Source organism: Talaromyces stipitatus, genomic scaffold, assembly GCF_000003125.1.
Source record: "Talaromyces stipitatus ATCC 10500 scf_1105507295527 genomic scaffold, whole genome shotgun sequence".
NCBI classification, from domain to species: Eukaryota; Fungi; Ascomycota; class Eurotiomycetes; order Eurotiales; family Trichocomaceae; genus Talaromyces; species Talaromyces stipitatus.
Window position 1 is genome coordinate 527,862 of NW_002990114.1, and position 24,453 is coordinate 552,314.

Here is a 24,453-nt window from a genome sequence, read left to right on the forward strand (position 1 = left end):
TGTTGTGCGTCTGCTGTTGAATATTAAAAAAAGGACATTACCACGTGGATTTGCGCAACGATTTTCCTGTCTCATTTTGAAGTATTCGCAAGTGAGCCCCATTCGGGCAATAAAACGGGAAACAGCTTCCGTTTTCTGATGAGATCCAACGATCTTTATTGGAGTCGTTGGAGATGCAGTGTAATTCGTTAGAATAGCAGGAATAACGTGTCCGTGCTGCAGGAATGACCTGAAAGAGAGTATATATGGTATGTATATTCCACCTGGCAAAACCGTAGCGCCGAGCAGAGAAAGTGATACAGGATATCCCAATTTCACCTTTTTAGGTTCTACAACACTAGTTGTGTATCCTACAACAGCTTTCTGTGCACACAAGACAACTTCGGCGACACAAAGCGCGACATTTAAAGGAATTCTAGAGCGGCCTCCTCGCCACAGGGCATCGATGACACGGTTTCATAACTTGTCAACTAATACCAACGACGAATGCACTCGTTTGTAGGATTTGGATTCATGGTATGCGGTTTTATGAGCTGTCATATCCATACTCGCAAATGTTACACATGTATCGAAATTGCAGAAGAAAGAGCTTGGACAGCTCAGATTACATAAAGTGAATACAAATCCCTCATTTCGTTTTGGTTTCTCTCCTCAGATCACCACCGCAAAGAAGAATCGTTTTCGACCTGAACTACAGAATGGCGATTCGTCTGTCAAAGAGAATTCGTCTCCGATTAATAATACTGATTTCGACGTCATTCTTCGTTGTGGAAATAGCCGGTAATGTCTTCATCATTCATTGAATCAACGCAGAGTATAGAATAGGGTTACTCATCTAGCCACGTTTACCAGTCGGGTTCTATACACACTCCTTGGCCTTGATTGCTGACGCATTCCATTATGCAAGTTGATAATTTCATGATTATAAGGTATATAACGTCTTGCTGAGATATCTCTAGCTGAACGACCTCATCGGATTTGTTATTGCACTGGTTGCTTTAGAGGTATATTGACGCATCTCAGTGACATTCAACGCAGGCGTTGACTTGAGAGGGAATACAGTTGACTGAAAGCACTCAATCTCCGCCGACGTGGCTATCTTTTGGATGGCAGCGAGCACAAATTCTCGGCGCATTCTTTAATGGGGTCTTTTTATTTGCTCTTGGGGTTAGCACAGCCTTGCAGTCCATCGAAAAATTCATTTTCATGCACAACGGTACGTGAAAATAGATAGCTACGGGCAAGGATGCCGACTATGGCTAACTCGGACTGGAACCAGACATTACACGCCCGGAAAACATATTGATAGTGGCTTGCATCGGTTTGGTGTTAAATATTTGCAGTGTCATACTTATCCATGGTGTGCTTGTTGCGTTCTTATTTCCAATGGGCAGTACTCATTTTCTACTGGGACAGATCATGGTCACAATCATACACATCCTAGCGATGGACGGACAAGTAATGATCTCTTGACTCATGATCATTCAGAAACGGTGATCCTACCAGTCCTCAAACACTCATTACCAGTACTAACCATAGTGCAATCAACTTTAGATAGGAGACGTCAAGTCCAGTCACGACCTCAACTCCCTCGGTGTCTTGATACATCTGCTCGGAGATGCGCTCAACAATATCGGCGTCATGGTTTCTGCGCTTGTTATCTGGTTGACAAAGCATGAGGGCCGGTTTTACGCAGACCCGGCAGCTAGCATGCTTATTGCATGTATGATTATGTTGACTTCCGCCCCGCTAGGTATGTTAAACTCTACCGTTGTCTAAATGTAGCTTTATGTGTGTAGTTGACAAATGTGTTCTGCTCTCGTGTCATTATCGCTAACATAATACACACCCATTAGCCCTAAGTTCCGGTCGTATCCTTATACAGAGTCTTCCAACGAACGTCAACTGCGAAGACGTGAACAGAATTTTGACCTCTGTGAGCTTTTATTTTATGAGAACTTATTCCGTGTTTTGAGCTAAGTGATATAGGTACCTGGTGTCCTCGCAGTACATGACCTCCGCCTCTGGCGCCTCAATCATCACAAGAATATCGCTTCGGTACATGTCCTTATCGACGGTCAAACGAGTATGCGTGAATGTTCCAGCATAATGAAATCGATCAGACAGCGCCTACATGCACTCGGTGTACATTCGATTACGATACAGCCGGAGGTTGTGAGAGCATCTTATGTTGTCACTGGAGTTGCAGGAGACAATGAAGGAGTAGTACCGGAATATGGGAAATGAATATTTGCAACTTAAGAACAATGATGAGAGCAGAGAGTGAGGACTTATGAAAAGAAGTGGATGGTGGTTAGACTCAACTCAAGGTAACAAGGTATAGCCATTTCCTGTGCCAATTCCATCAGTTTCATTTGACTATGGCTCAACAGATCATGCTCCCTTTCACATTGGTGTTCACCTGGGCAGACATGTGCAAGGAGGCGAGGATGTACCTAAGTAATTGTTGACCGGTCAAAGATATACTGAACATCCGAAACATTCAACAAAAATACCAAGCCGTTGAGTTGATCATTTGCAAGCAATTCCATTCAGTTATTAGCGAACATAATTAAATTACATAATGATAAAATCTCTTCAGGAGTGACTAGGACATTTACCGATGGCCATCACTCCCTATTATCTAGGATTGTATGACCATATTCACCTGCTGACATGCTGTTTAAAACGGTGCACTTGATCCATCGACGTCCATGCATCCTTGAGTAGGTGAGGGAGGAGGAGAGGTCATGACCGTATCAGCAACGTCTTGGGTCTGATCACCTTGGCTACTTTGCAATCCTTGTCCTGCAACATTGGTGCCAGTCATCGTCGATTCGGAACTTTCCTTAACAGAATGCTTGGGGGAAGTCCGAAAACAACTTTTCATGGATTTCATTTCGGGGTAAGCAGTAGACGAGTCCGAATCGATGGGATTCTCATCGTCACTGTGATCTCCATTTCCTTGCTCTTCGCCTCTCTCTCTTCGTAATTTTGCATCAAGTCTCTTCGCTCTCTTTCTCTCGGCTCTTGCCTGCTTCTTGTAACGCTCCATACTCCGCAATGCCCATAGTAGCACCTCTTCATTATCGGAACGTTCGTCCTTGTAGATGTCGTTTAGGACTTGGTCGAAACCGAGTGTGTGTGTTGAGTCTAACACGCCAAGTTTCACATAGTGACCGACGGCCCAGATGCAGCCTTCAATGTCTTGAGCGATGGAGTTGATGAGGTTGATTTTCGCTTGGGTGGATAAGCTTGCGATGTTATGTGGCTTCTTGCTATTGTTGAGGCGGAGGAGGGAGAAGCCCGGTTTGGGAGTGGCAGGACGTGGCATCTTGATGTTGACTTGGTCTGTCTTGGTGATGATTTTGGGCATTGATGATTGTTCTGGTGGAAGTCGCAGAACGTAGCGTTATCGATGGGAATAACAAATGTAGCTATGACAGATATTGTGGTGATGAGTTTTGAAAGTGTCTTGATGGGGAATCTTGCTTGATTTATATGCCAGATCTGATGAGTTGCTCTTTCACATTGGCTCTATTGTTTATAGCCATAATAAGCGCAAAATAAAATTTCTTACAATGCAAACATACAATGAGTTTGATATGTCTTCTTTCTCGTCGGAGCTTTATTTTGGAAACAATGGACAACATCTGAAGAGATTACTCCAACCAAAGATCTATATACCGTAGTGTCCGTACAAATAAAGGCATATTGCATGTCTAAGGCATTCATTGCTGGTACTTCCAAGTTTTGCATATAGAACTGGTTGATAGTATAACTTTCACGTATAACTTGTTATTCCAAGCCTGTCTCAAGGTTAAGATCAAAGATGCTTTTCTTAATCATCTCTTGGTTATCCTGTCTAAATAATGAAGCACACATTGCATTTAAAGATCCTTGTTATTCCAGCCCTATGAAGTGTATATTTGACTTGAGGATGATAAATGAATAAATGTTAAAGGTCAATGGATGATTGTGTACCTTGCCAGCTGCCAACCCTCGGTTGACTTAGGGCTTGGCCATCACGGGACCATGACTGCCTATTCTGGATATTCATGGATGACGATTGACGGAAGACGTACAACCTGAAAATGAAATGGGCTGGATGTTAACTTAGTAGTAGTCTTTTAGTAATGAGAACGTCGAGTTTAATGTTTACAACATGTCGGTACAATTAGAGGCCATACCTTCCGAGGTTATATCCCGACCATATATGTGTACTTAGATAGTGAACAATTATACTATATACATAATTCCCTATCTACACAACCTCGGAAGGTATTGGATTAACGCAAACATAGAAGGACGAATAATTTGAGGACGTACCGATAAGAGACATTTAGAATATACGTCCTTTTATACAAACTATCTCGAAGCGAAAGGATTCGAGCAAAAAGTGTTCAGAAACAAGTCACACCGAGAGCGACAGGAAACTGGGAAGCGTACAAATAGAGAATGAAGCGTCGGAGTTCACTTCGGAGTTGGAGTTCAACCAACAGTCTGCAGTGAATGTCCGTCTGTGATTAGCCCAGTTGAGACTGAGCGATACCACCTTCCGAATTGCGATTAGAAAGCCTAGAGCTAGCGATAATTTGAAAGCGACGACTTCCAGTCAGCCTGTGACTATTCTAACCTTGAATCCCTATCTCCAGGCAGAAGAATACAATCACACACCAAGATATAGGGTGGACCAAAAATAATTGATTGCAAGATTTGCAATTCAACTACCTGTATCGCTTCAGCAGACAGAAATACTCAGAGCTCCAAAATGCGTGTCCGTGTGGATCAAGAAATTAACCCTAGGCTGCCACTTCGGTCAATGGCGAGGGTACGGCAATCCGCAACTGCCGATACAAATCTGATAGGATTGAAAGCTTCAATCCTGATACCCGGCCGTGGAGAGCCTATCGAAAATGGCGCACTCATAATTGACGGTCCGAAAATCGCCTGGGTTGGTCAACAATCCGCGATTCCAACCAAATATCAAGACGTTGATTTTGAGTACCTTCCTGTCCTAATGCCAGGTCTCTGGGACTGTCATACACATTTCATGGGACTGAGTGACGAAAGCGACACCATGCAAGCTGTATTCGGCTCTGCTGCACTAGCAGGTGCAATAGCTGCCAAGGAGCTCGAGACTGCGTTAATGGCTGGCTTCACCACGATCCGCGAAGTAGGCGGAGTAGCAGGAGAGATCTATCCCGCAATTAAAAATGGCACTATTGTTGGGCCGAATGTATACTCTAGTATCGGTGTTTTGGGAATAACTGGCGGTCACTCGGACGTGCACAATGTACCCATTGAAGCTGTTATTGCCAAACGAAATGAGGGGACATTTGTAGTTTGCGATGGTGTTTCGGACTGTATCAAAACTGTCCGGATGATGGTTCGCAGAGGTGCGACACTTATCAAGATTTGCGCAACTGGCGGTGTGGGCTCCCTGCTCGATGACCCTGAGGATGCCCAGTTTTCACCGGAAGAGATAAAAGCGATTGTAGACGAGGCGGCGCGCTCGAAAAGAATAGTTGCGGCACATTGTCATGGGAAAGAAGGTATAATGAATGCTCTACATGCCGGCGTCCACACAATTGAGCATGGCAGCTACCTGGACGAAGAAGTTGCTGCATTGATGAAGGAAAAGAAGGCTCTGTTCGTTTCGACTAGATTGATTATTGAAGAGGGCCTTAAGAATCCGAAACTATGGCCACCAAGTAGCTACCGGAAGCTGACCAAAATTAGCGAAGCGCATAAAAAAGCTTACGCATTGGCTGTCAAGTCAGGGGTCAAAATTGTACTGGGCACAGATTGGACAGCTGGTGAAAATGGAAAGGAACTTGCCTATGCAGTTGAAGCTGGCATGTCGCCATTAGAGGCTATTGAAGCTTCCACGGCTCGGTGTCCGGAGACGCTGGGCTCCCATTTTGCACCTTTGTCGGGCCAGTTGAAGGAAGGGTACGGTGCGGATGTGATAGCTGTGGCCAGTAATCCTCTAGATGACATTAAGGTTCTGGGAGAGCCGAAGAATATCACGCATGTTTGGAAAGGGGGGAAATTGTATAAAGGGACTCTTTAAGAGCTATCTATACACGCGAACGATTTTTTACAGCCAAGCTCAGTGCAGTATACATTCTCATCAGCTCCATAAATCAATCCTCGTAAAAATGAGTCACAAACGGATCATACGTCGCATTTCCATACGCATCTCCTCCATAACTAAGATAACCTGCTACCAAATCCGGCGATATACCGTGAGTAATCTCTGCCGCATTTCCCATAATCCAGACAGCTTGCATGCCCAATATCATATGTTGTAGAATATGGCAATGTAACATCCAGACACTATCAAGTCAGCGGAGTAATAAAGAGAAAGAACATCCACTTACCCCGGATCAGTCACTTCCGACCTCCATGCCCCCATCCCTGATTGGTATAATTGTGGCCGCCTCCGCGCTCTGGATCATTATACTTAAACAATATGCTCGTGTCCCGAGCAATCGGGCGATATACCTTTAGCTTCTCCTCGTTCGACGTGGCGTTATAAACACCTGGACCACTTCCCATGTCTTATACGTGAGCACCATGGAAGTGGAATGGATGTGCATCATATCCGCTGAAATTCCCAGCCGGCTCATTCACGAGAATAATATCGATCACTTCTCCCATCTTAGCTGCATAAACGTTGAGCTCAGGGTCCCATCCGTCATTTTGAAAAGCAATGTCGTAGTTTGGAATGGCTTTTCCCCCCTGTTCATAAATGCTCACAGATAAGGAGTATCGACAGTTAGCGTAGTGTCATTGTATGGAGTATCTCCTGTGTGTTCGTTCGTTTCGGTCCAGGTGCGATTATTGATGGTCCAGAATAGACCAGATGTGACAGCCAATTGAGCGGCACTCATGGTTACTTGACGAGTTACTTTATCAGAGCTTGGAAACCCATTTGATTTAAGGGCTCAAGGGTATATTCCATCCAGTCCTGTAAGGAATATGGAATTGACACGGGATGTTGGCCCGGAGGCGATGACGGCGCTGCGCTAGCTGACTGGTTCGAGGTGTAGGACAAAAGCGCATAAAAAGTACTGTTTTCTTCACGATATCTACTCTCAATCTGCACCCAAAAATCAGTTTTGCCAAGGACTTTTAGTTCATCCTCTGTCTTAGTACGGAGTAAGAAGTCGTATCGCTGTCCGCCACCCATTTGGATAATATCCGTACTTGCTGGTTGCGTATAATAGGAGTCTGCGGCGACAATGGTGAGATTTCGATGATCTTCAAGAGTGAAAACTAACGGACTCAATGCCACACCTCCGATTGCTCGGAATCTATATGTCTTGTTCGGTTCCACTTGGATAATTTCAGGGTGGCATGTATCGTTGGAGCTTGACGGAGGTGCATTATCAGGAAGCTTTCCAAATGCATCTGTTTCATTCCCGAGGAGCGCCGGAAATCCGTTTCCGTTGACTAGTATTGATTCTGCTTCTCCGGGCCTGAGAATAAGAGGCACAAGACAGTGAGAAGGCTTCGTGAACAGGCTATCAAAAAGCAGGATTGTACTAACCAACCCTGGAGCCGTTTCAAAGGAGCGGTTAGCGCATCTTCGACTGCCTTGTCCGTGTTATTAAACAGCTCGGAAAAGGATATCATTCTGTCCTCGTCATAATCATATGGCACCTCTCCATCCGCCTCCTCCACAATCAGGGGCCCAGAAGCGGTTACTGCTTGAAATCCGACATGAAAGTGATAGAAGGATGAGCCAGCTGCACCAATTTCAGGTCTGAGTTCGTAGTCAAAGAAATTTTGAGCCTTGATGATGTTAGTGTTTCGTTCATGGTGTTGGACGCGATGTAGTCTCACCTTGATAAGCCACTGGCTTGCTTGAGGCGTTCCATCGGAATATGGAGCGACAAACTGACTTAGAACCGTGCCAGTGCTGTGGAATGTTAGAAGGAAATTACATTTATTGGACTTAGAAAATCCATGCTCGTACCATAGTGGTATTGTCGTGTAACAGATCATTGTATACCCTAACCCAGGTTGTCTGATTCTCTTTCAGATATATAGCAGGTCCAGGGACGGTTCCTAAGATTGGATGCATTAGCACTAGTTGATATCAAAGCCCAGCAGAAGAGTCAACTATTGGGAAACAAACCATTGACTACAGCTGAAAGCCGTGTCCTACACGCAACGGTAATGTTCTCGCTAGCGATCCTTAAGATGTAATGAGGCTCAAACTGCTGTCATTCCTGACCTGGCGTATTGCTATGGCCAATGGCAAGTTAGCCAGGAGAGTATACCACAAGCGGGGGGAAGAGATAGTCATTTTTGCAGGCGCTCCTGATCCTGGATACAGCCTTCTTCAGTCTGATATTCTAAGGATGAAATGAGTATGGCGGAAAAAATTGGAGTTCCATCTCATTCCAAGGCTGGAATCTCGAGCTTCCATTTATATACCTAGCCATGAGACAGACAGAATAAGTCTTCATGCAACATGGTGAAATCGTACCCATATCCTTGTTAGTTATTGTCTCAGAGATTTTCAGGGGAAAAAGAAACAATGGAACCGGCCGTTAGGATTTCGAGTCGTATTGCACTCCGTGGACATGTAGATATTACCCTTGCGTTTTTCCTTCATGACTGGGATTCGCGACCTATCAGTGCATTTAGACCTGTTGGTACCAATGTTGGTCTCGGTCATTTTAAAAAGTCGGTTGGACTGGGACGCGCGCGCTGGCGCTAGCCTGCGTAGACCTGAATGGAACACTGAAATGCTAGTATACGATCTATCCTAAAAATCGCGCGCGGGGGGGTTGGTTATTGACGTGCGTTTTCTAGGCCTAGATATCTAGTCAATACTGATGAGCGCTTCCCTTGATGATTGCTTCGTTCCAAATATTTGAGATATCTCCTAGCACAGTCAGCTCCTAGGAGAATCAGTAAACAGAAATTTTTAATTTGTTGAATAAATATCCCGAGGTGCGCCGCTAGTTTGGCAATCGGGTGGCCAATCAGAGAGATTAAGCTAGTGTTTGCTTAAGATCTTACACGAGAGCACACGTGCTTGAGGCTGGATGTTCGGTTGTATTCCTAATAGCATTGCCTTCCAGTTGTTTGTTAGCAGTGCCTCCTTTCACATTGGATTGGTAGTCTCTGCTGGATAGACTTGTGGGTTGGGTTTGGGGTCATTATAACCCTTGCATTGCCAAAGCGCTGACCATAATTCTCAGGCATACTATAGTTATATGTAGAAAACTGAAGCTGACCTGATTCTTGGATAGGATTCAAAGGAAGAAGATAAGTCGTTTCACGATTATGTACTGTTTGTTGACCTTGAAGCAACCTGTCAACTGTATATTACGGCTAGGCCTGACATGGAATATGCAGCATAAAACCCACATGTTACGAAGCCAACTTGCAGGAGTGTTAGTGCTATTTAGAGAAAGCGTGTACTAAATGAGCTACCATCCTGGCCTGTCATTCACGACAGGATACGGAGGCGGTAGCTAAACAGACGGAATCCTTGTCCTCCGGGGAAATTTTGCAGAATGAGGTTAAGTAAGAACGGGCCACTGGAAGGTCCAAGTCAAATATTTTACGGAATGTCAGAATGTCGGAACGTTGGTTGGCTAGATGACTAATCGAAGGCGAATACTAAACAGTGTATATGCATGGAACTAGGTCTATTCTTTGGCACTCTCTCTGAGCACAGTTATCTAGGAATCTTAGACCTGCTTTTATATATAAACCCCTATAGAAGTGATATCACTAAAAATCGACACTTGTGCAAACCAAAGTTTCTAGAGATAGGCTATAAAATTGATTTGTAATGCTCAATATCGTGTCGGTATATGATGCCAATTCTCGAAACTTCTTGATACGCAAATCTTGTCCTATTCCCAATTCCTATCCAAAATTGGCTTAGCTCATTCTAAGTTCCAACACAATACAGAAGTCGAACTACGGAACGGTTCGCAAATACCATAAAAATACCAGAATCCCTTGAAGGGCGTTTTTTTTAGTGAAATATTATTACGTTTAAGTTCCGACATTTTTCCCCAGAGAGGATTAAGGGCCTTCCATAGGTATACCAGAAGGCTTGGCAAAAGGGTAGAAGAAGGGTATATTGCAAGGAGAGCAACGATTGGATATACCGCAAGCATTCCACGGATACACCATCGCACGCATAGGGATGGTAGAAGGATTGGTCTATATAAACACGCTCATTACCATGTATTTAGTCTTGTTCTTCATTGCTCTTTCATAAGTCACTTTAATACTACAGTAAGAGTCAACAAGGCATTCTAACTCGTACAGGCACCAGGCTCTGGTGCCTGTATGGGGGATCTCTTCTACCTTTGTTGTATTCACTCTTGTTAAGAATACCCTCTCTTATAATACTTCATACTCCCCTTACCATTGTTTACTCGTGTTAAGTGGAACATGTGTGTGGTTCAACCCTTTTCAACGTATCTCGACACACATCTGTACAACGAATATCCTAGGTGGATCCAGGTCCGTGACATCTGCATTATGTTTTTGTATGGACATCTGTGTCCGAGTTTTCTTTCCTTAGATAGACATATCAACCCTACGCGTTTCGGCACCGGATATTAGTTAGTCCGACGTGGGTATCTAGCTAGCTATCCCCGGTCCCCCTACTCTTGGGGATCAGTCACAATATTAGGAATCAACATAGCTTCATATTGTCAGGTTTGTTAAGCCGCTCCGTGCTCGCGCCTTACTACCGTATATGCTTCGTAATACGGACCGTAGTAAAACCAACAGACACACAATATATACAATTCCACGTCCCACTCATGTTTACAGTACAACCACATTCAGGCGGATCAACCTTTTTCCGTGGGCTGTCCGATATTTTGCGTGACGCGTTCCTCAACTTCACAAGCTCGTGTAACAATCCATAAGATGGCCCCTGACAAGAACGATTCGCATAGATTCAACACGCTGTTTCTAAGGCCAAGGCGAGTACAAAAAATGCCTTGACTTTTACGCAGTCGTTCTCAAAAAGCCACATGGAAAAAGCCACGGCCTAATGAAGCTTAATACCCACTTTCAATCAATCTGATAAAAATTTTTAGCTTTGTGTAAGCCATCCGGGTGAGAGCATACGTAAAGCTGAGTCGGTTACTTTTATCCGACGTCACGACATATTTGTTGGGCATGGATATCCGTAGAATTGATAGATATGCGATATAATCCATTGTGTATATTTATATTGACATAATTCATTCGCCGCAGAATCTGGTAAGAAATGATTCAATTCTATCTCAGGCTTCGCATCAGATGGCTATTGGGACAGTAGCAATTAGCAGGAATCTGTCAAGAATGCAATGAGCCGGATTTGTTCCGGCTAGGTCAAAGAATTCTCTATACGACAAAGACCAACAAATCCACCGCGTGATAATTGTTGGCAGCAATCAAAGTCCATGCTGAAAATCACTCGTGCCCAGGCCATATGGAGTGTTTTTTATCAGATTGAGCCTTGGAAGCGCCACAGTTTGCAGTGGGATTACAGATACGAGTCATATCCTTGTACATACGCCTGTAATATTGAATAATCCCATAGGTATAGCAGTATCAAACAGTATGGTACACAAACTGTAATCTATTTTCCGCGTGGCCGACAATCGGAATGAAACGTTGGCTTTCATTGTCCAATCAGAATGCCCTCTGATTAGATGGTTGCGTTGATTCTTTCTTTTTTATCAGATCCGCTTTCGACACTAACAAAGTTATCTGATCCGGCCATTTTCCCCTCTTGCCTGCAGACTAAAAGAATTCTCTTCTCTCGGTATTAACTTGTCTCGAAGAACATTCGTTCTAGACCTGTTATCCCTCTTACGGAGTAGTGCTGATGCGCTGTACTGCGTATATATATTCTTAACGCATGTCCCATCACTAGCCTCTTTTTTCGTCAAGAATTTTTTCTCGTGGTGTGTTACATCGGCTTGGTTTCGATCGTCCTTTTCCGCAGTTCCTGAAAAGCGGACAGCCTTCACCATCAACATGGGTGTTCTGGACAATATTCGTGGTCGTGACACTTCTCGGGTCAACGCTGCTGCACACCAGGCCGATACAACTGAGGTTCCCGCTGATGAGAAATACCCAGGCCATGCCCAGGATATACCGACTAGCGACTCCGACACTTTGAGCTTGAAGGCTCGAAACGAGAAGGAGATCCAGGAGCACCCGGACCAAATCACTGCCAATGCAGACATTGGTGTTCAAAAGGCAGAAGCCACTGCTCTTATCTGGACTAAGAAGACCGTTTATGCCGTTTATGCATGGTGAGCATTTACTTTCTCTCTGTCCATGACATCAACCTATAACTAATCCCGATAGGATTTGGGTCTGCTTCTTCATGCTGGCTTTCCAATCAGCTATAGGCAACAACCTACTTTACATTGCCTATGCCGACTTTGCTCAAGCCCCTGCTGTGTCTACCGCTAGCATCTTAGCTAGCGTCATCGGTGGTGTGCTCAAACTCCCTATCGGTAAGACCCTCAACCTAGTGGGCCGTGCTGAAGGCCTTTTATTCTTTGTCGTCATCTACGTTTTGGGCATCGTATTGCTCGCCTCGTGCAACGGTCCAAGTGCTTATGCAGCTGGTTATGTGCTGTACTGGATTGGCTACGATGCCATCTACCTCATCCTCGACGTCTTCATGGCAGATACATCAGGTTTGCGTAACCGTGCTTTTGCCTTTGGATTCGCCAGCACCCCTTTCATTTGCACGGCATTCACTGGCTCATTGGCTGCTCAGTCTTTTGTTAGAACCAGCGGATGGAGATGGGGTTACGGCGTATTTGCCATCATCATGCCTTTTGTATTTGTCCCATTGGCAATTGTGTTCAAGTTCTACGAGCGCAAAGCTGCGAAACTAGGTCTGTTCAAAAGAGAGGATAGCGGTCGTACGGCAATGCAGTCAATTTATCATTATTTTCACGAGTTTGACGGTACGTTTCATCCACGGATGTCCTCGGGCATCGAGAATCCACGCTAATATATCCCTGCTAGTGGTGGGCGCCTTCATTCTCATGGCAGCGTTTGTTCTGTTCTTACTCCCATTCAGTCTGGAGACATCCAACCGCATCACGTACGATAGCGCCGCTTTTATTGCCATGGTTGTTTTCGGAGTATTGCTATTCCCTGTCTTTGCTGTCTGGGAAGCATACTTTGCGCGAACGCAATTCATCCGCTGGGAACTATTCAAGAACCGCACCGTCCTCGGTGCGTGTATCTGCGCCGCGACTGTTAACTTTTCCTTCTACTGCTGGGACTTGTACTACTACTACTTTGTTATGGTGGTGTACAACCTTGATATTTCCATGACCGGCTACATGACACAGATCTACAACGTCGGATCGTGCTTTTGGGGTCCCGTTTTCGGTGTGTACGTCCGATACACAAAGGAATTCAAAAAGGCCTGTTTCTTTTTCGGAATCCCACTTTTACTGCTCGGGGCAGGCTTAATGATTCACTTCCGCGGCCAAGATGGATCTATCAACTATGTTATCATGTGCCAAATCTTTATCGCTTTCTCTGGTGGTACTCTGGTCATTGGTGAAGACATGGCTGTTATGGCGGCCTCTGATCGCATGGGTGTGCCCATGATGCTCTCACTCATTGGGCTCGCCAGTAGTATTGGTGCATCTATTGGATCGGCCGTTTCTAGTGCCATATACGCTCGCACATTCCCAGCGGGTCTTCTCCAGGCTCTGCCGGAGGATGAAAAAGTCAATGCTACATCCATTTATCTCGGTGGATATGCAAGCCAGATCCTGTACCCTGTCGGAAGTCCAACACGCGATGCTATCGATTACGCCTGGGGGTACAGTCAGAAATACGGCGCTATTGCTGCTACTTGTGTAGCTGTCTTGTTGATTCCTGCAGTTGGAATGTGGAAGAACTACCGTGTTGACAAAAAACAGAACAAGGGAACTCTTTTTTAGGTTTATCTTCTGTTGGTTTGGATAGTTGAGTGGAATCAGGAACCATGTTGTATAGATCGTGTCATATTCCTGATATACATGCACACATCAAAATAATGCGACCTCGCTAATGAACTAGATTATTGTTGAATGAAACAATCATGTAATACTATCCATTGATCAGATTCCCATCCTGTATCAAGCATACATGGCCACCATGAATAAAGTGGACGGCCTACAGACCATTATAAGTAGGTTCAATTAAGCATTGACATGGGGTTGCACAACACATTCCTGCAACCTTACTCATGTGAGTGCCACAAGCTGTCAGGGATGTATCCATGAACTTCGAGACCTGTACAGGACATGAATATCATTTCATTAGAAATATCTCGGCGTGACCATGATAATAAAACACATATATCAAGACCTAAATCTTGCGTATCACGGCCCACTCTCGTCAGATGCAACCCTAACAACAACCTTTCCCCTAGCCCTATTCGACCTCAACTTCTCAAATGCTTTGACAGCATCATCAAATTCAAACACACTATCAATAACCGGCTTCACTCTACCCTCACGCATCCAATCCGCAATCTGTTTCAGATCTTCAAACCGATTCTTGAAGAAAACTAATTGATACGGTCGCTGTCCGCCACCTAGCACCCGCGGAGTGACGAAGCGCCCTACAGTGGAAAAATGAGACTCATTCCCAACCTGTGCGAAGATTTTGCCGGGAAGTAGGAAATTGTGGCTTTCACGGTAGAGATTGTCGGGTTTTCCGATCATGTCTAGGGCTAGACTGAATAAGGGTCCTCGTTTGCGGAGGTAGTCGACCACATCGACTGAAGTATAGTCGAGGACTTCATCGGCACCAATGTCTTTTAAAAGCGAAGCGTTGCGCGTGGAACATGTGGCTGTAACATGACAACCCAACGCTTTTGCGATTTGGATTGCATAGGTACCGACACCACCAGAACCGCCGTTAATGAATACGTGATCGCCGGCTTGGACTCGGTCCTTGATAACTTGTATGGCAGTCTGACCCGCTATACCCACCGTCGCGGCATCAATCACATCCACCCCCTCAGGAACAGGAACAACCAATCGCCCATCAGCAACAGTATACTCCGCCAACGCACCATGCTGTCGCGGTAAAGGCAAACATCCAAAAACGACCTGCCCTAGTTTAACATTCGTAACCTTGGAACCAGTGGCAATCACTCGTCCACTGAAATCCATACCCGGCGATGCCGGCGTTGAGACTACGCATTTATATAGTAGACCCAATCCCTCGGGGACTTTGTAGTCTGCTGGATTGAGGGACGTGGCGAAGACTCTGATGAGAACTTCATGGGGTCTTAATGATTGGCCTGGTCGGTAGGCCGTGTCTGATTTGGAGAGGTTTTTTTCCAGGCCGCCGGTTGTGCTGGTCCAAAGCCAGGCGGACATAATGGAAGGGATTGTGGAGGTGTTATTGGTCATGATAGCCACAAGTGTAAATCGGAGATTCACAGAGAAGAAAGAGGTATGGTATACTGAGAGAGGGATTCGAGTAACTCATAGAAGTCGATGTATGTTAAGTCACTGGCTGGCTTGAGTTGATATGATACAGAGGTGAGACTCCAATCAAAGAGATGGAGACGTATGCACGGACCACCTGAGATCGATCGGCTAAGTACGAGAAGTTATAAACACGATGCAACTCTCTCAAGTCCTCTTCTTTCGTGATTATTCAGAGGATAAAGTCCTTACTATATATGTCTACACAAAAGGAAACAGATGTTCTTGATGAATTTTGCTGATGTAATGGGTTCAGGCCACAAGGCACAAATGCACAAGCCTCCTCCAAAAAGCTTAGCGCGCTTTCCCAGGAGGACCGAGGTACACAATGACATCATGTTCGTGAACCCCCTCAAAAGATCTCCAGGATCTTCTACCAGCAGACGAACTCCTCTTTCTCCCATGTCTAGCATGGATTTATGCTTATATATGTTTGCTATGTGATATTGTACTTACATATTTTGATTGTGCTGTTCAACATACGCTATCTGTATAAGATTTTCTCATCTTACAACATCGCATGATACCTAGCGCATCTGGTCTTCGCTAGGAGCAATCGCGACATGCCTCTGACTACAGCTTGCGTCGGGGTCAGTGTGATCCCGACAGTATTATCGACATGGTTTTCTCATGTGAGTTTCCTCTTCCTGATAGTTTGATCGATTGAGAGGTTGCGAGGTTGCAGCATATCTAACTAACGGGATATAGTACCTCGACAGAAAAACCCGACACCTAAAACCCACCGCTCACATATCCTACGATGAAGGTCTCAATGTCGTCCGAGCATTTCTAAAACATGCTGCGCATCATACCGTTGAGGATTTACAGTCATTCACCGCGCAAAAAATTCCATCACCGACATGGGTCAAAGTCAAGGAACAAGTTGTCCCAAACGAACACCTATCCAAAGCCGCTGATCACGTCAATGCGCAATTGGGTGAGAGGGGAATTAAACGCGTTGGGGGAAAGACATGGTGGCAATGGCGCGTTCAGCAGGGAGACTTAAAATGCGAATGGATTGAGATGAAGAGCGACTATCGGGCGAGGAGACAAGCGAACGGGCATTGTAAGCGGGTCATGTTGTATGTGCACGGTGGTGCGTACTTTTTCGGTAGTTTGGAGACGCATAGGTATCAGATGCAGCGCCATGCGCGGAAACTCAAGGCTCGTGTTTTTGCTCGGTATGTGATTGTTCCCAACTCATATGACTGATTACTAACTTGTATGTAGTAAGTACTCTTTCGAACGCTGAAGATCGATAAGCTCACCTAACTGATGGTATAGCTGCATATCGTTTATCGCCGCAATTTCCATTTCCTTGTGGATTGCAAGACTGCCTGGCAGCATATCTTTATCTACTCACTATGCAAGACCCAACAGAGATCATTTTGGCTGGTGACTCCGCTGGTGGTGGCATGGTCCTTGCGTAAGTTCTCTTGATTCTTTTCATGTAAAATTATCTAACGGTACTAGTATGCTAGTCATCCTTCGTGACCAGGGTATTCCACTACCCGCCGGCGCGATTCTCATCTCTCCATGGGCAGACCTGACACACTCCTTTCCATCTGTCGCAAAAGCAAGCAACCTGGATTACATCCCCGAGCATGGCTTTATGCATCGTCCTTCCCGCAGCTGGCCACCACCGAACTCGGACGATTTGGCATATATGTATCAGGATGCCCATAACAAAGAGGCACTGAATCACAAAGTCGAGAATCATCAACAAACAAATGGAGCCCAGAAGACAAACGATGACCAACAAACTGCAATTCAAGGATTTGCCGTGCGAGAAGGAGATATCAAAACCGCCGACCATACATATCCTGGCCTGCACACTGGTATTGATCGAGTCACAACGGCGGATATCGGAACGATTCAAGCAGACAATGTGGTCGTGCAAATGGAAGACAATACCGTCGTTGAAATCAAGGATCAGATTCAAATGTATGCTCCGAATCAGATGCTGACGCATCCACTAGTATCACCGGTGTTGCAACCTTCTCTTGGCGGTTTGCCGCCATTGCTGATATTGACTGGTGGTGGGGAACTGCTTCGGGATGAGCAGATCTACCTGGCACACAAGGCAGCAGACCCAATGGCTTACCTTCCGGCTGATATCTTTCTGGACGAACATGATCCTGATAGAACGATAATACACAAGTATGGACCAACGAACGTACAGTTACAAGTCTGGGATGATCTATGCCATGTGGCTCCTACTTTGAGTTGGACAAGACCGGCGAAGTTCATGTATCGATCAATTGCACAATTCGGTGCATGGGCTTTGGCACATGCTCAACACGAGGACATTGATATTCCTGAAGATGACGCTTCTTCCATCTCGAGTGAATCGTCTTCAACCTCGGACAATGAAGAGCCGACAGCATCTGTAGGAGTAGCAGGAGACCCCTTGCCACCTTTCCGAAAACACATGATCCGACAAAGAGTTGATAGACACGGCATGGTATACCATCTAGATCCACCTTCCTCCTTGCCAGCTCTTCAACAACCGCGTGAAAAAGTCGGCGCCTTAAATCCTCCAATCGTCAAGAAATGGTTGAGCGCGAAGAAAGCGTGGGACGAGCGGTTTGCGAAGGAGAAACTTACCGTCCAACGTCGTCGGCTCAAAGAATTTGAAAAGGGATATCTTGGATTTGATGGTGAACTTCCTCCTGCATGCTCTATGGCTAGTAGACGTATGGAGGAGGATCTTGCTCCTGCCAAAGTACGCAAGAGCTACGGTATGATGATGTGGTCCCTTCTTGGTAGTAAACACGACAAGGAGATTATCACAAGGGAAGCAAAGGAAGACACTATCCCGCATGTCAGCAATGTACCATCGGAAGGTAAGGAGGGTCAGGGTGATACGGACATCGTCGCGCAGAAGACGAGGACATCACGAAAGAGAAGCATCTCAAAACCAGATCGTGGTAAATTGGCTCCTCCCCCTGCGGATGAACGTTCTCGAAGTCGACCTAGGAATCGATCACGGATTGTCAGTGATGCCGGCCAAGCGAAGGAACTCGAGGTCGATCATTCTTCACACCCAGCATTGAGGTCAGGCACATCTACACCTGTGATACTGATTCCTGGAGTTGATACCAATGACGATTCCCAATCTGGAAATAAAACAACGGACAACGCAAGTACAATGACACTCCTCAACGCTGACGGTGTTCTCACCACGACAGATGCATCAACCATGAAATCTTCTGACCTGCACTCTCTATCATTAAGCGAACAAAACGGCAGTGCCACGGCTACGATATCCGACAGTGGGCCTTATACTCCGAGCATAATAACCACGGATGCCGCGCCGGATTTCACGATGAACGAATCAAACGCTAGTACAATCGCTCTTCGACATGTTCCTTATATTTTGAAAAAGGAGCAAGAGCACGATGCCGAAAAGAGCGAAGTTGAAATTCAGACGAGATCGAGCACAGTAGACGAAGTTTCGCCACATGCCGAATGCGACACTACCAACGGAGAAACACCCAACGCTAGCGCATATGAGGCTAAAGAGGCGTTTCCATTCTCGGAGAAGGAGGAGAGACCTCAGATGCCTGATCGGGAGGAGTTTGTGACTGCTGAAGAGATTCAGTCTTGATATATCCCCACGTTCGAATTCGTTCGTCCATGCACATTTCTAATTTCGTTTTTTGGATTAATTTACACGATATCCCCTAGCGAGTAGCTGTTAGTCTTGCGATTCTGATGTTTATCTGAAATTGTGTACATGCATCGTCGATGATACTCGTTTCTTTTCATTAAGTAAAATTACAGCTAGAATATGAGGACCTGTAAAATCGACTCTGAAAATGACCGCTACTGAGGCCTCTTACAGCGTCATTTCCACCCGTAACTCCTAGTGGGAAGCCGCCGCTTTAACGTCTCATATAGGATCCTGAGAACCGGAAAATATAAACAAGAGGTGGAAATTGGAGACTAGACTCTAAGTCTGGTACAGTGAAAAGACGCATCTCGGCTGTGCAAGGCAGGTCTCGGCGATATAGAGTCACGTTGCCGCTTGACCTCGGTGGTAACAGTTCGACAGCATGATTTCCATCTGTAGTGACGTCTAGTTGCAGCTTCAAGCCTTTGGGAGACACCTTGCTAAAAGTGCTCCTTACTGCTGCCTTGAAGCTATTCTTACTGAAGCTCTAGATAGTTGTTGAAAATTGCAACTTTCTCCTTATTGAGCCTCACGCCTCTTCCTGATATCAACATAGTGCTAGGTGCACGCGAGGATATTTCTTGCGTCGAGGTTTGTTGGGCTCGTGCGCCTTCCTAAAAGAGTTGTCACCTAGGATAACAGCAACTGTTTTGTGAGGTAACAAGGTGTGGAGTCGGATTTTTTACCGCCTTCCTAATCTATTTAAACAGTCCCCCATCTGTAATTGTTACTTGTAATTACATGTTGGTAAGTCATGTGACAGACCTGGTGTGTCGGAACTTAAACGTAATACCATTTCACCAAAAATGACGCTAAAGGAATTCTGGTATTTTTGTGGTATTTGCGAACCGTTCCGTAGTACTCCTTCTGTATTCTGCTAGTCACGTGATTTTGGTTCCAACATGGTGATCTCATCGCAGCCAACCTCGACTCCTCGCTTTTCCTTCTCATCGCCCTTAGTAAGCCTTGAACTGGAATGACAGTATTGTAAGAATCAATATCCTGTTGGAGAAACATACATACACTCTGAAATGAAGATGAACCTAGATACAATACTAACAATCCGCGAGACTTGCCAAAACGAAGTTGAGATTACTGCTATCTGCTCTCAAGATAGAGTGATTTGTGATTTTGAATGCTCAGGATTAAGGGATTTGAAGATATCTCAAGGATTTCCCACACAACAATGGCAGACCCATTGATCTCAAACCCCTCATTTCCACCACCTTCGTCCACGATATCTCCTTCCCTCCGCTCACCGTCTTCCGCTTCCTTTTCTTCCTCTTCCTCTTCCTCACGCCCTTTCACTTCGCACTCTGACTATTTACCCTCCGATTGCGAGAAACATAGTTGCTGGAACTTTTCTTCGGCCCAGAGACCGTTGCGTATCCGCGTGACCATGGGACCCTGCAGTTGGAAGTACTGCTCCTGCCGACAGGGGACCTGCGTCACAGTCTTTCCTAATGAAGTCCAAAACTGTGGTTGTGGACATGCTATGGCTGACCACGAAGACTATGGTAAGTTACTCTTCCTATTGATATACGCTGCGTCTAATTTTGCCGCCCTACAGCCACACAAGAGCCTACGGTCACACCAGCCACTACGAAAGTCCTCCCAGCGCGGATCTTTAAAGAACCAAGTGAGTAACTGTTTATTGAGATGTGCCCTAGAATAAAACTAATGCATATAGGTCTTGTATTTCCCATCGCTGAGCGTACAGAGCTTGTGGAGGAAATTTTCGTATGCCTGATAAGATTCCCCATAGTCAGGATAAACGGTACCCCCGCTTCAGGCAAGACTACTTTGATGAAACTTATGACCAAGCATCTTTTGAAAAATAAAGAGGACCATAAACCAATTTATGTTCTGATTGGTTGGGAATACCAACGCGTTAAGGATGCCAGTGGATGGGCTAAATACTTGGAGGAACAGACGGGGATAAATGGCTTTGAATGGATAAGTCATTCTGGTTATTTATTTCTCGACGAAGCTCAAGAATCTTATCAGGATACTGAGTTGTGGGCTGGACTTTTCAAGGATCTTGACACAAGTTCGAATTGTCGAATCCTGCTCTTTACTTCTTACGGATCCCCAGATAGCATATATGAAGGATTCGATAAGCCAACATTCAGAAAAACCCCAATGACGTTCGATCCAGCGCAACAGATATCCCTAAATCCCGACTATTCTGTGGTTCCGGACTACAATCCGGTTGGTCTGCTTCTGGGTGAAGGCGAAAGCATGAAACTTATCGGAGATTTCATGAAGAGCCGCCACTCGTCAGTTTTCACTGGATCTATAACAGAAGATTTTAAGCATGGTGTCTGGTAGGTCACCCAAGGCCATGTAGGACTGATCACATCATTCTGCGATATTCTAGGATGGTCAATGGTACGTTTTATCCTGAGTTTCAAGCTATTTATTCAGCACCGATTAGTTGACGTATCTATCTTGATGCTTCCTATATTAGAGCCTTCGTCCATATAGACATTCTGATCTTCACTGGAAAACAATTACCGACGTTGTTTTCAGAGACCCTGTTGAGTTGTTCAGAATGATCAGTGGTTCTCCATTTTCAAGAGGCCTCCCTAGAAGCCGCCATTTGCAGGACCCTGTTGTCGCTAGGGTTCTTAAACAAGCCATCATATCAAGTAACGGACTCATCCAGTCATCGTTTGCTCAGGGAAGTCCAGAAGCGCAGGCGCTTCAATATATATGGAGCAATGGTTGGCTGCATGCACAACGCATTGGAGGAGACGACACCTAATACGTTTTCGCTACAGAATTTCACAAATGGTAATTTGATGGTCTCTGAAGTATTTTATTTTGCTTCTAATATAATAGTGTAGGTTTTGCGCTTGTGTGTTTACTCCGGCATATGGTGATACACAGCCATTGCCATACCAATCTCCGCTACATCTCGCTGAGGAGGTAGTGAGAAGATTTAGTCCCCTCCAACTCTCGGAACCCGAACGATCTATCAACCGTGATATATCACCACTAGAGGATCAGTACGGTAAGGAGTTCTAGCGCTGTATTGACGATGTTTTGAAGGGTCGTATGGTTGTATCACCAGAATTTGCGATTAGTCACAAAACTCAAAGTGGCAATCTTGATTTCTTCATACTAGATATGACATGGGGTATTGAACTCTTGAGGGACAATGATCGGATCTCAGAGCATCTGACTCGATTCGCGCCCGGGGGACAGTACTACCCTCTAGTGCAGAAGTGCAATATGAACCAGTGGATTGTCTTGAATTGCATAAACAAACGTCCTTTCAAAAAACGATCAGGTATTCTACCACGTCACTCTTTTTCACAGCCTATACAGCCAAACCAATGTCTTCTTAGAATACCTGGGTCGACTTTACCATGTTGTTTTCAATACTAGCGATTTCAGATCCGTCGAAATCCTGCGTGCAGACCTTGAGCTTGAGTCAGCGTTCTCTTTATTGGAGGATCACTCTCATTCTCTCATTCATTTTTATCATTAGCTAAACGATCAGGTATTCTCCCGCGCCACTCTTCATAACCTATCAAATGTCTTCCTTAGAATATCTCGGTCGATTTTACCACATTGTTTTCACTACTAGCTATTTCCAAATCCATCGAAATCCTGCATTCAGATCTCGATCTTGAGTCAGCGTTCTCTTTATTGGAGAGCCACTCTCATTTTTATCGTAAGCTCATTCCTTAGTTGAGGTTTCTAATGAATAACATTTTTGCAAGTCATCTGCGTACTGCCTCTCTTAGTAGTTATTCAACCTCTATATGTCGACAACAGGAGTGGGTAGCACGCCTTGCGTGACATGAAAAGGCCAACCGCAAGCAGGAATTCATAGGTCCTCAGTTTATACGATTAATCAGGTTAATATAATACAATATATATCATAATTTACACCCACTCTAAACCAACCTCCCTCGCAATCTTCTCCGCTATATTCATAAATGCTTTTCTTCGTGCGCTATCTTTATCGCCTTCCTCCGCCACGACAGTCGGCATACCCCGGTCCGCATCTTCGCATACTCGCGCATCAAGGGGTATATTACCCAAAAACTCAATACCCAATCTTTTGCATTGCGCCACAACACCAGTATCTTGACCGCTTTCACTGCCGTGCGTGTGCGGGTGTGAAAATATCTTCGTCTCATGTCCGCAATTCGGGCAGGCGAAGAAAGCCATATTCTGCACCATTCCCAAAACGGGGACGTCCATCTTTCGAAACATGCCGAATCCGCGGACTGCGTCACGGAGAGCGATGTCCTGAGGCGTTGAGACGATAACCGCGCCGTCGAGAATGATTTCTTGGCCGATAGTTAGTTGGACGTCGCCTGTTCCTGGCGGGAGGTCTAGAATTAGAATGTCTAAGGGACCCCAGGATACGGAATGGAGGAGTTGCTGCATCGCTTTTGTTACCATTAGGCCGCGCCAGCTGATTGGGGTTGTGTCCATGGGTGGGCGATTAGATTCGTGGTCGGAAGAGGAGGCTTGAGGGAGGAGATAGCCCATCGACATGGATTTTAGGCCGTAGTTAGTTAATGGAATGAGGCAATTCTTGCTATCGAGACGAGGTTCGCTGTGGAGGTTTAATAGAGTGGGTATAGAAGGTCCGAAGATGTCGGTGTCGAGGATACCGGTGCGAATGCCTCGACGAGCTAGAGCAAGCGCTAGATTTACTGCACGGTATCAATATAAACCATTCCGTTCAGTTGAACTACACGCACCAGCAATAGTCGACTTTCCAACCCCGCCTTTGGCTGAGGACACTGCGACGACTTTTGCGACATCAGGAATTCTGCGTTTTTGCGGAAGACCGCGGCGGCTTTTGAATGTGGGAGGGGTTCCTGATTTTGGGAGTCCCTAATATCAAGAACATCGGATTAGTATAATTCATCGTCAGGACAAAAAGATGAGGATTTGGACGTACTAAAGGGTTCTCATGTTGTAGAGTGCGGACAGTGGAAAAGAGACGCCGCAGGCGCATTCTTTCTTATCCTATATTCAAGAAGGATTGCAAGATAGAAGCACAGTTCAAAAGCAATAGTCCTGCTATTGAATTGAGGCTCTGTATAATATCTGAACAAGGTTATGAAGTCACGATTGTGAGCTCGTCCTGTCCGGCAACACTTTCCCTCTTAACCAGAGCGGCCCCACCTGCTAGGAAATTTTCCCCGAGTTCCAAATTCTTAGCTCCGCATCTTCAAAAAAAGTTTTGATACGACAGAAATTTTGATCATTGCGCAACTATCACGGAATACTGTA

General features: G+C 45.3%; 11 protein-coding genes across 11 annotated transcripts; 5 read left to right on the forward strand and 6 right to left on the reverse strand.

Annotated features, from left to right (window-relative positions):
* Positions 1-698: 698 nt before the first annotated feature.
* Positions 699-2,247, forward strand: TSTA_082400 (cation efflux protein/ zinc transporter, putative; the record flags this gene model as incomplete). The annotated part of the gene is made up of 8 exons (XM_002477925.1): positions 699-780; positions 853-902; positions 960-1,004; positions 1,063-1,216; positions 1,280-1,458; positions 1,555-1,753; positions 1,857-1,936; positions 1,990-2,247. The coding sequence occupies 8 exons, from the start codon at positions 699-701 to the stop codon at positions 2,245-2,247; spliced, it is 1,047 nt and encodes a 348-aa protein (XP_002477970.1).
* Positions 2,248-2,683: 436 nt separating this feature from the next.
* Positions 2,684-3,376, reverse strand: TSTA_082410 (uncharacterized protein; the record flags this gene model as incomplete). The annotated part of the gene is made up of 2 exons (XM_002477926.1): positions 2,684-2,808; positions 2,884-3,376. 2 exons carry the CDS (start codon positions 3,374-3,376, stop codon positions 2,684-2,686), a joined length of 618 nt encoding a protein of 205 aa, XP_002477971.1.
* Positions 3,377-4,771: 1,395 nt separating this feature from the next.
* On the forward strand, positions 4,772-6,076 carry TSTA_082420 (uncharacterized protein; the record flags this gene model as incomplete). Its single annotated transcript, XM_002477927.1, has 2 exons — positions 4,772-4,781; positions 4,869-6,076. 2 exons carry the CDS (start codon positions 4,772-4,774, stop codon positions 6,074-6,076), a joined length of 1,218 nt encoding a protein of 405 aa, XP_002477972.1.
* A 73-nt stretch (positions 6,077-6,149) lies between these two features.
* Positions 6,150-6,564, reverse strand: TSTA_082430 (uncharacterized protein; the record flags this gene model as incomplete). The annotated part of the gene is made up of 2 exons (XM_002477928.1): positions 6,150-6,342; positions 6,401-6,564. The coding sequence occupies 2 exons, from the start codon at positions 6,562-6,564 to the stop codon at positions 6,150-6,152; spliced, it is 357 nt and encodes a 118-aa protein (XP_002477973.1).
* Positions 6,565-6,567: 3 nt separating this feature from the next.
* Positions 6,568-6,899, reverse strand: TSTA_082440 (uncharacterized protein; the record flags this gene model as incomplete). Its single annotated transcript, XM_002477929.1, has 2 exons — positions 6,568-6,747; positions 6,783-6,899. 2 exons carry the CDS (start codon positions 6,897-6,899, stop codon positions 6,568-6,570), a joined length of 297 nt encoding a protein of 98 aa, XP_002477974.1.
* A 14-nt stretch (positions 6,900-6,913) lies between these two features.
* Positions 6,914-8,320, reverse strand: TSTA_082450 (multicopper oxidase, putative; the record flags this gene model as incomplete). Its single annotated transcript, XM_002477930.1, has 6 exons — positions 6,914-7,461; positions 7,563-7,803; positions 7,855-7,908; positions 7,988-8,079; positions 8,150-8,225; positions 8,249-8,320. The coding sequence occupies 6 exons, from the start codon at positions 8,318-8,320 to the stop codon at positions 6,914-6,916; spliced, it is 1,083 nt and encodes a 360-aa protein (XP_002477975.1).
* Positions 8,321-12,024: 3,704 nt separating this feature from the next.
* Positions 12,025-13,970, forward strand: TSTA_082460 (siderochrome-iron transporter, putative; the record flags this gene model as incomplete). The annotated part of the gene is made up of 3 exons (XM_002477931.1): positions 12,025-12,305; positions 12,361-12,974; positions 13,036-13,970. 3 exons carry the CDS (start codon positions 12,025-12,027, stop codon positions 13,968-13,970), a joined length of 1,830 nt encoding a protein of 609 aa, XP_002477976.1.
* Positions 13,971-14,251: 281 nt separating this feature from the next.
* TSTA_082470 (zinc alcohol dehydrogenase, putative) lies at positions 14,252-15,401 on the reverse strand (the record flags this gene model as incomplete). Its single annotated transcript, XM_002477932.1, has 2 exons — positions 14,252-14,304; positions 14,405-15,401. The coding sequence occupies 2 exons, from the start codon at positions 15,399-15,401 to the stop codon at positions 14,252-14,254; spliced, it is 1,050 nt and encodes a 349-aa protein (XP_002477977.1).
* Positions 15,402-16,075: 674 nt separating this feature from the next.
* Positions 16,076-19,122, forward strand: TSTA_082480 (lipase/esterase family protein; the record flags this gene model as incomplete). The annotated part of the gene is made up of 4 exons (XM_002477933.1): positions 16,076-16,144; positions 16,221-16,626; positions 16,797-16,938; positions 16,986-19,122. The coding sequence occupies 4 exons, from the start codon at positions 16,076-16,078 to the stop codon at positions 19,120-19,122; spliced, it is 2,754 nt and encodes a 917-aa protein (XP_002477978.1).
* Positions 19,123-20,374: 1,252 nt separating this feature from the next.
* On the forward strand, positions 20,375-21,519 carry TSTA_082490 (uncharacterized protein; the record flags this gene model as incomplete). The annotated part of the gene is made up of 2 exons (XM_002477934.1): positions 20,375-20,705; positions 20,879-21,519. The coding sequence occupies 2 exons, from the start codon at positions 20,375-20,377 to the stop codon at positions 21,517-21,519; spliced, it is 972 nt and encodes a 323-aa protein (XP_002477979.1).
* Positions 21,520-23,085: 1,566 nt separating this feature from the next.
* Positions 23,086-24,175, reverse strand: TSTA_082500 (nucleotide binding protein, putative; the record flags this gene model as incomplete). The annotated part of the gene is made up of 3 exons (XM_002477935.1): positions 23,086-23,867; positions 23,916-24,051; positions 24,119-24,175. The coding sequence occupies 3 exons, from the start codon at positions 24,173-24,175 to the stop codon at positions 23,086-23,088; spliced, it is 975 nt and encodes a 324-aa protein (XP_002477980.1).
* Positions 24,176-24,453: the final 278 nt, after the last annotated feature.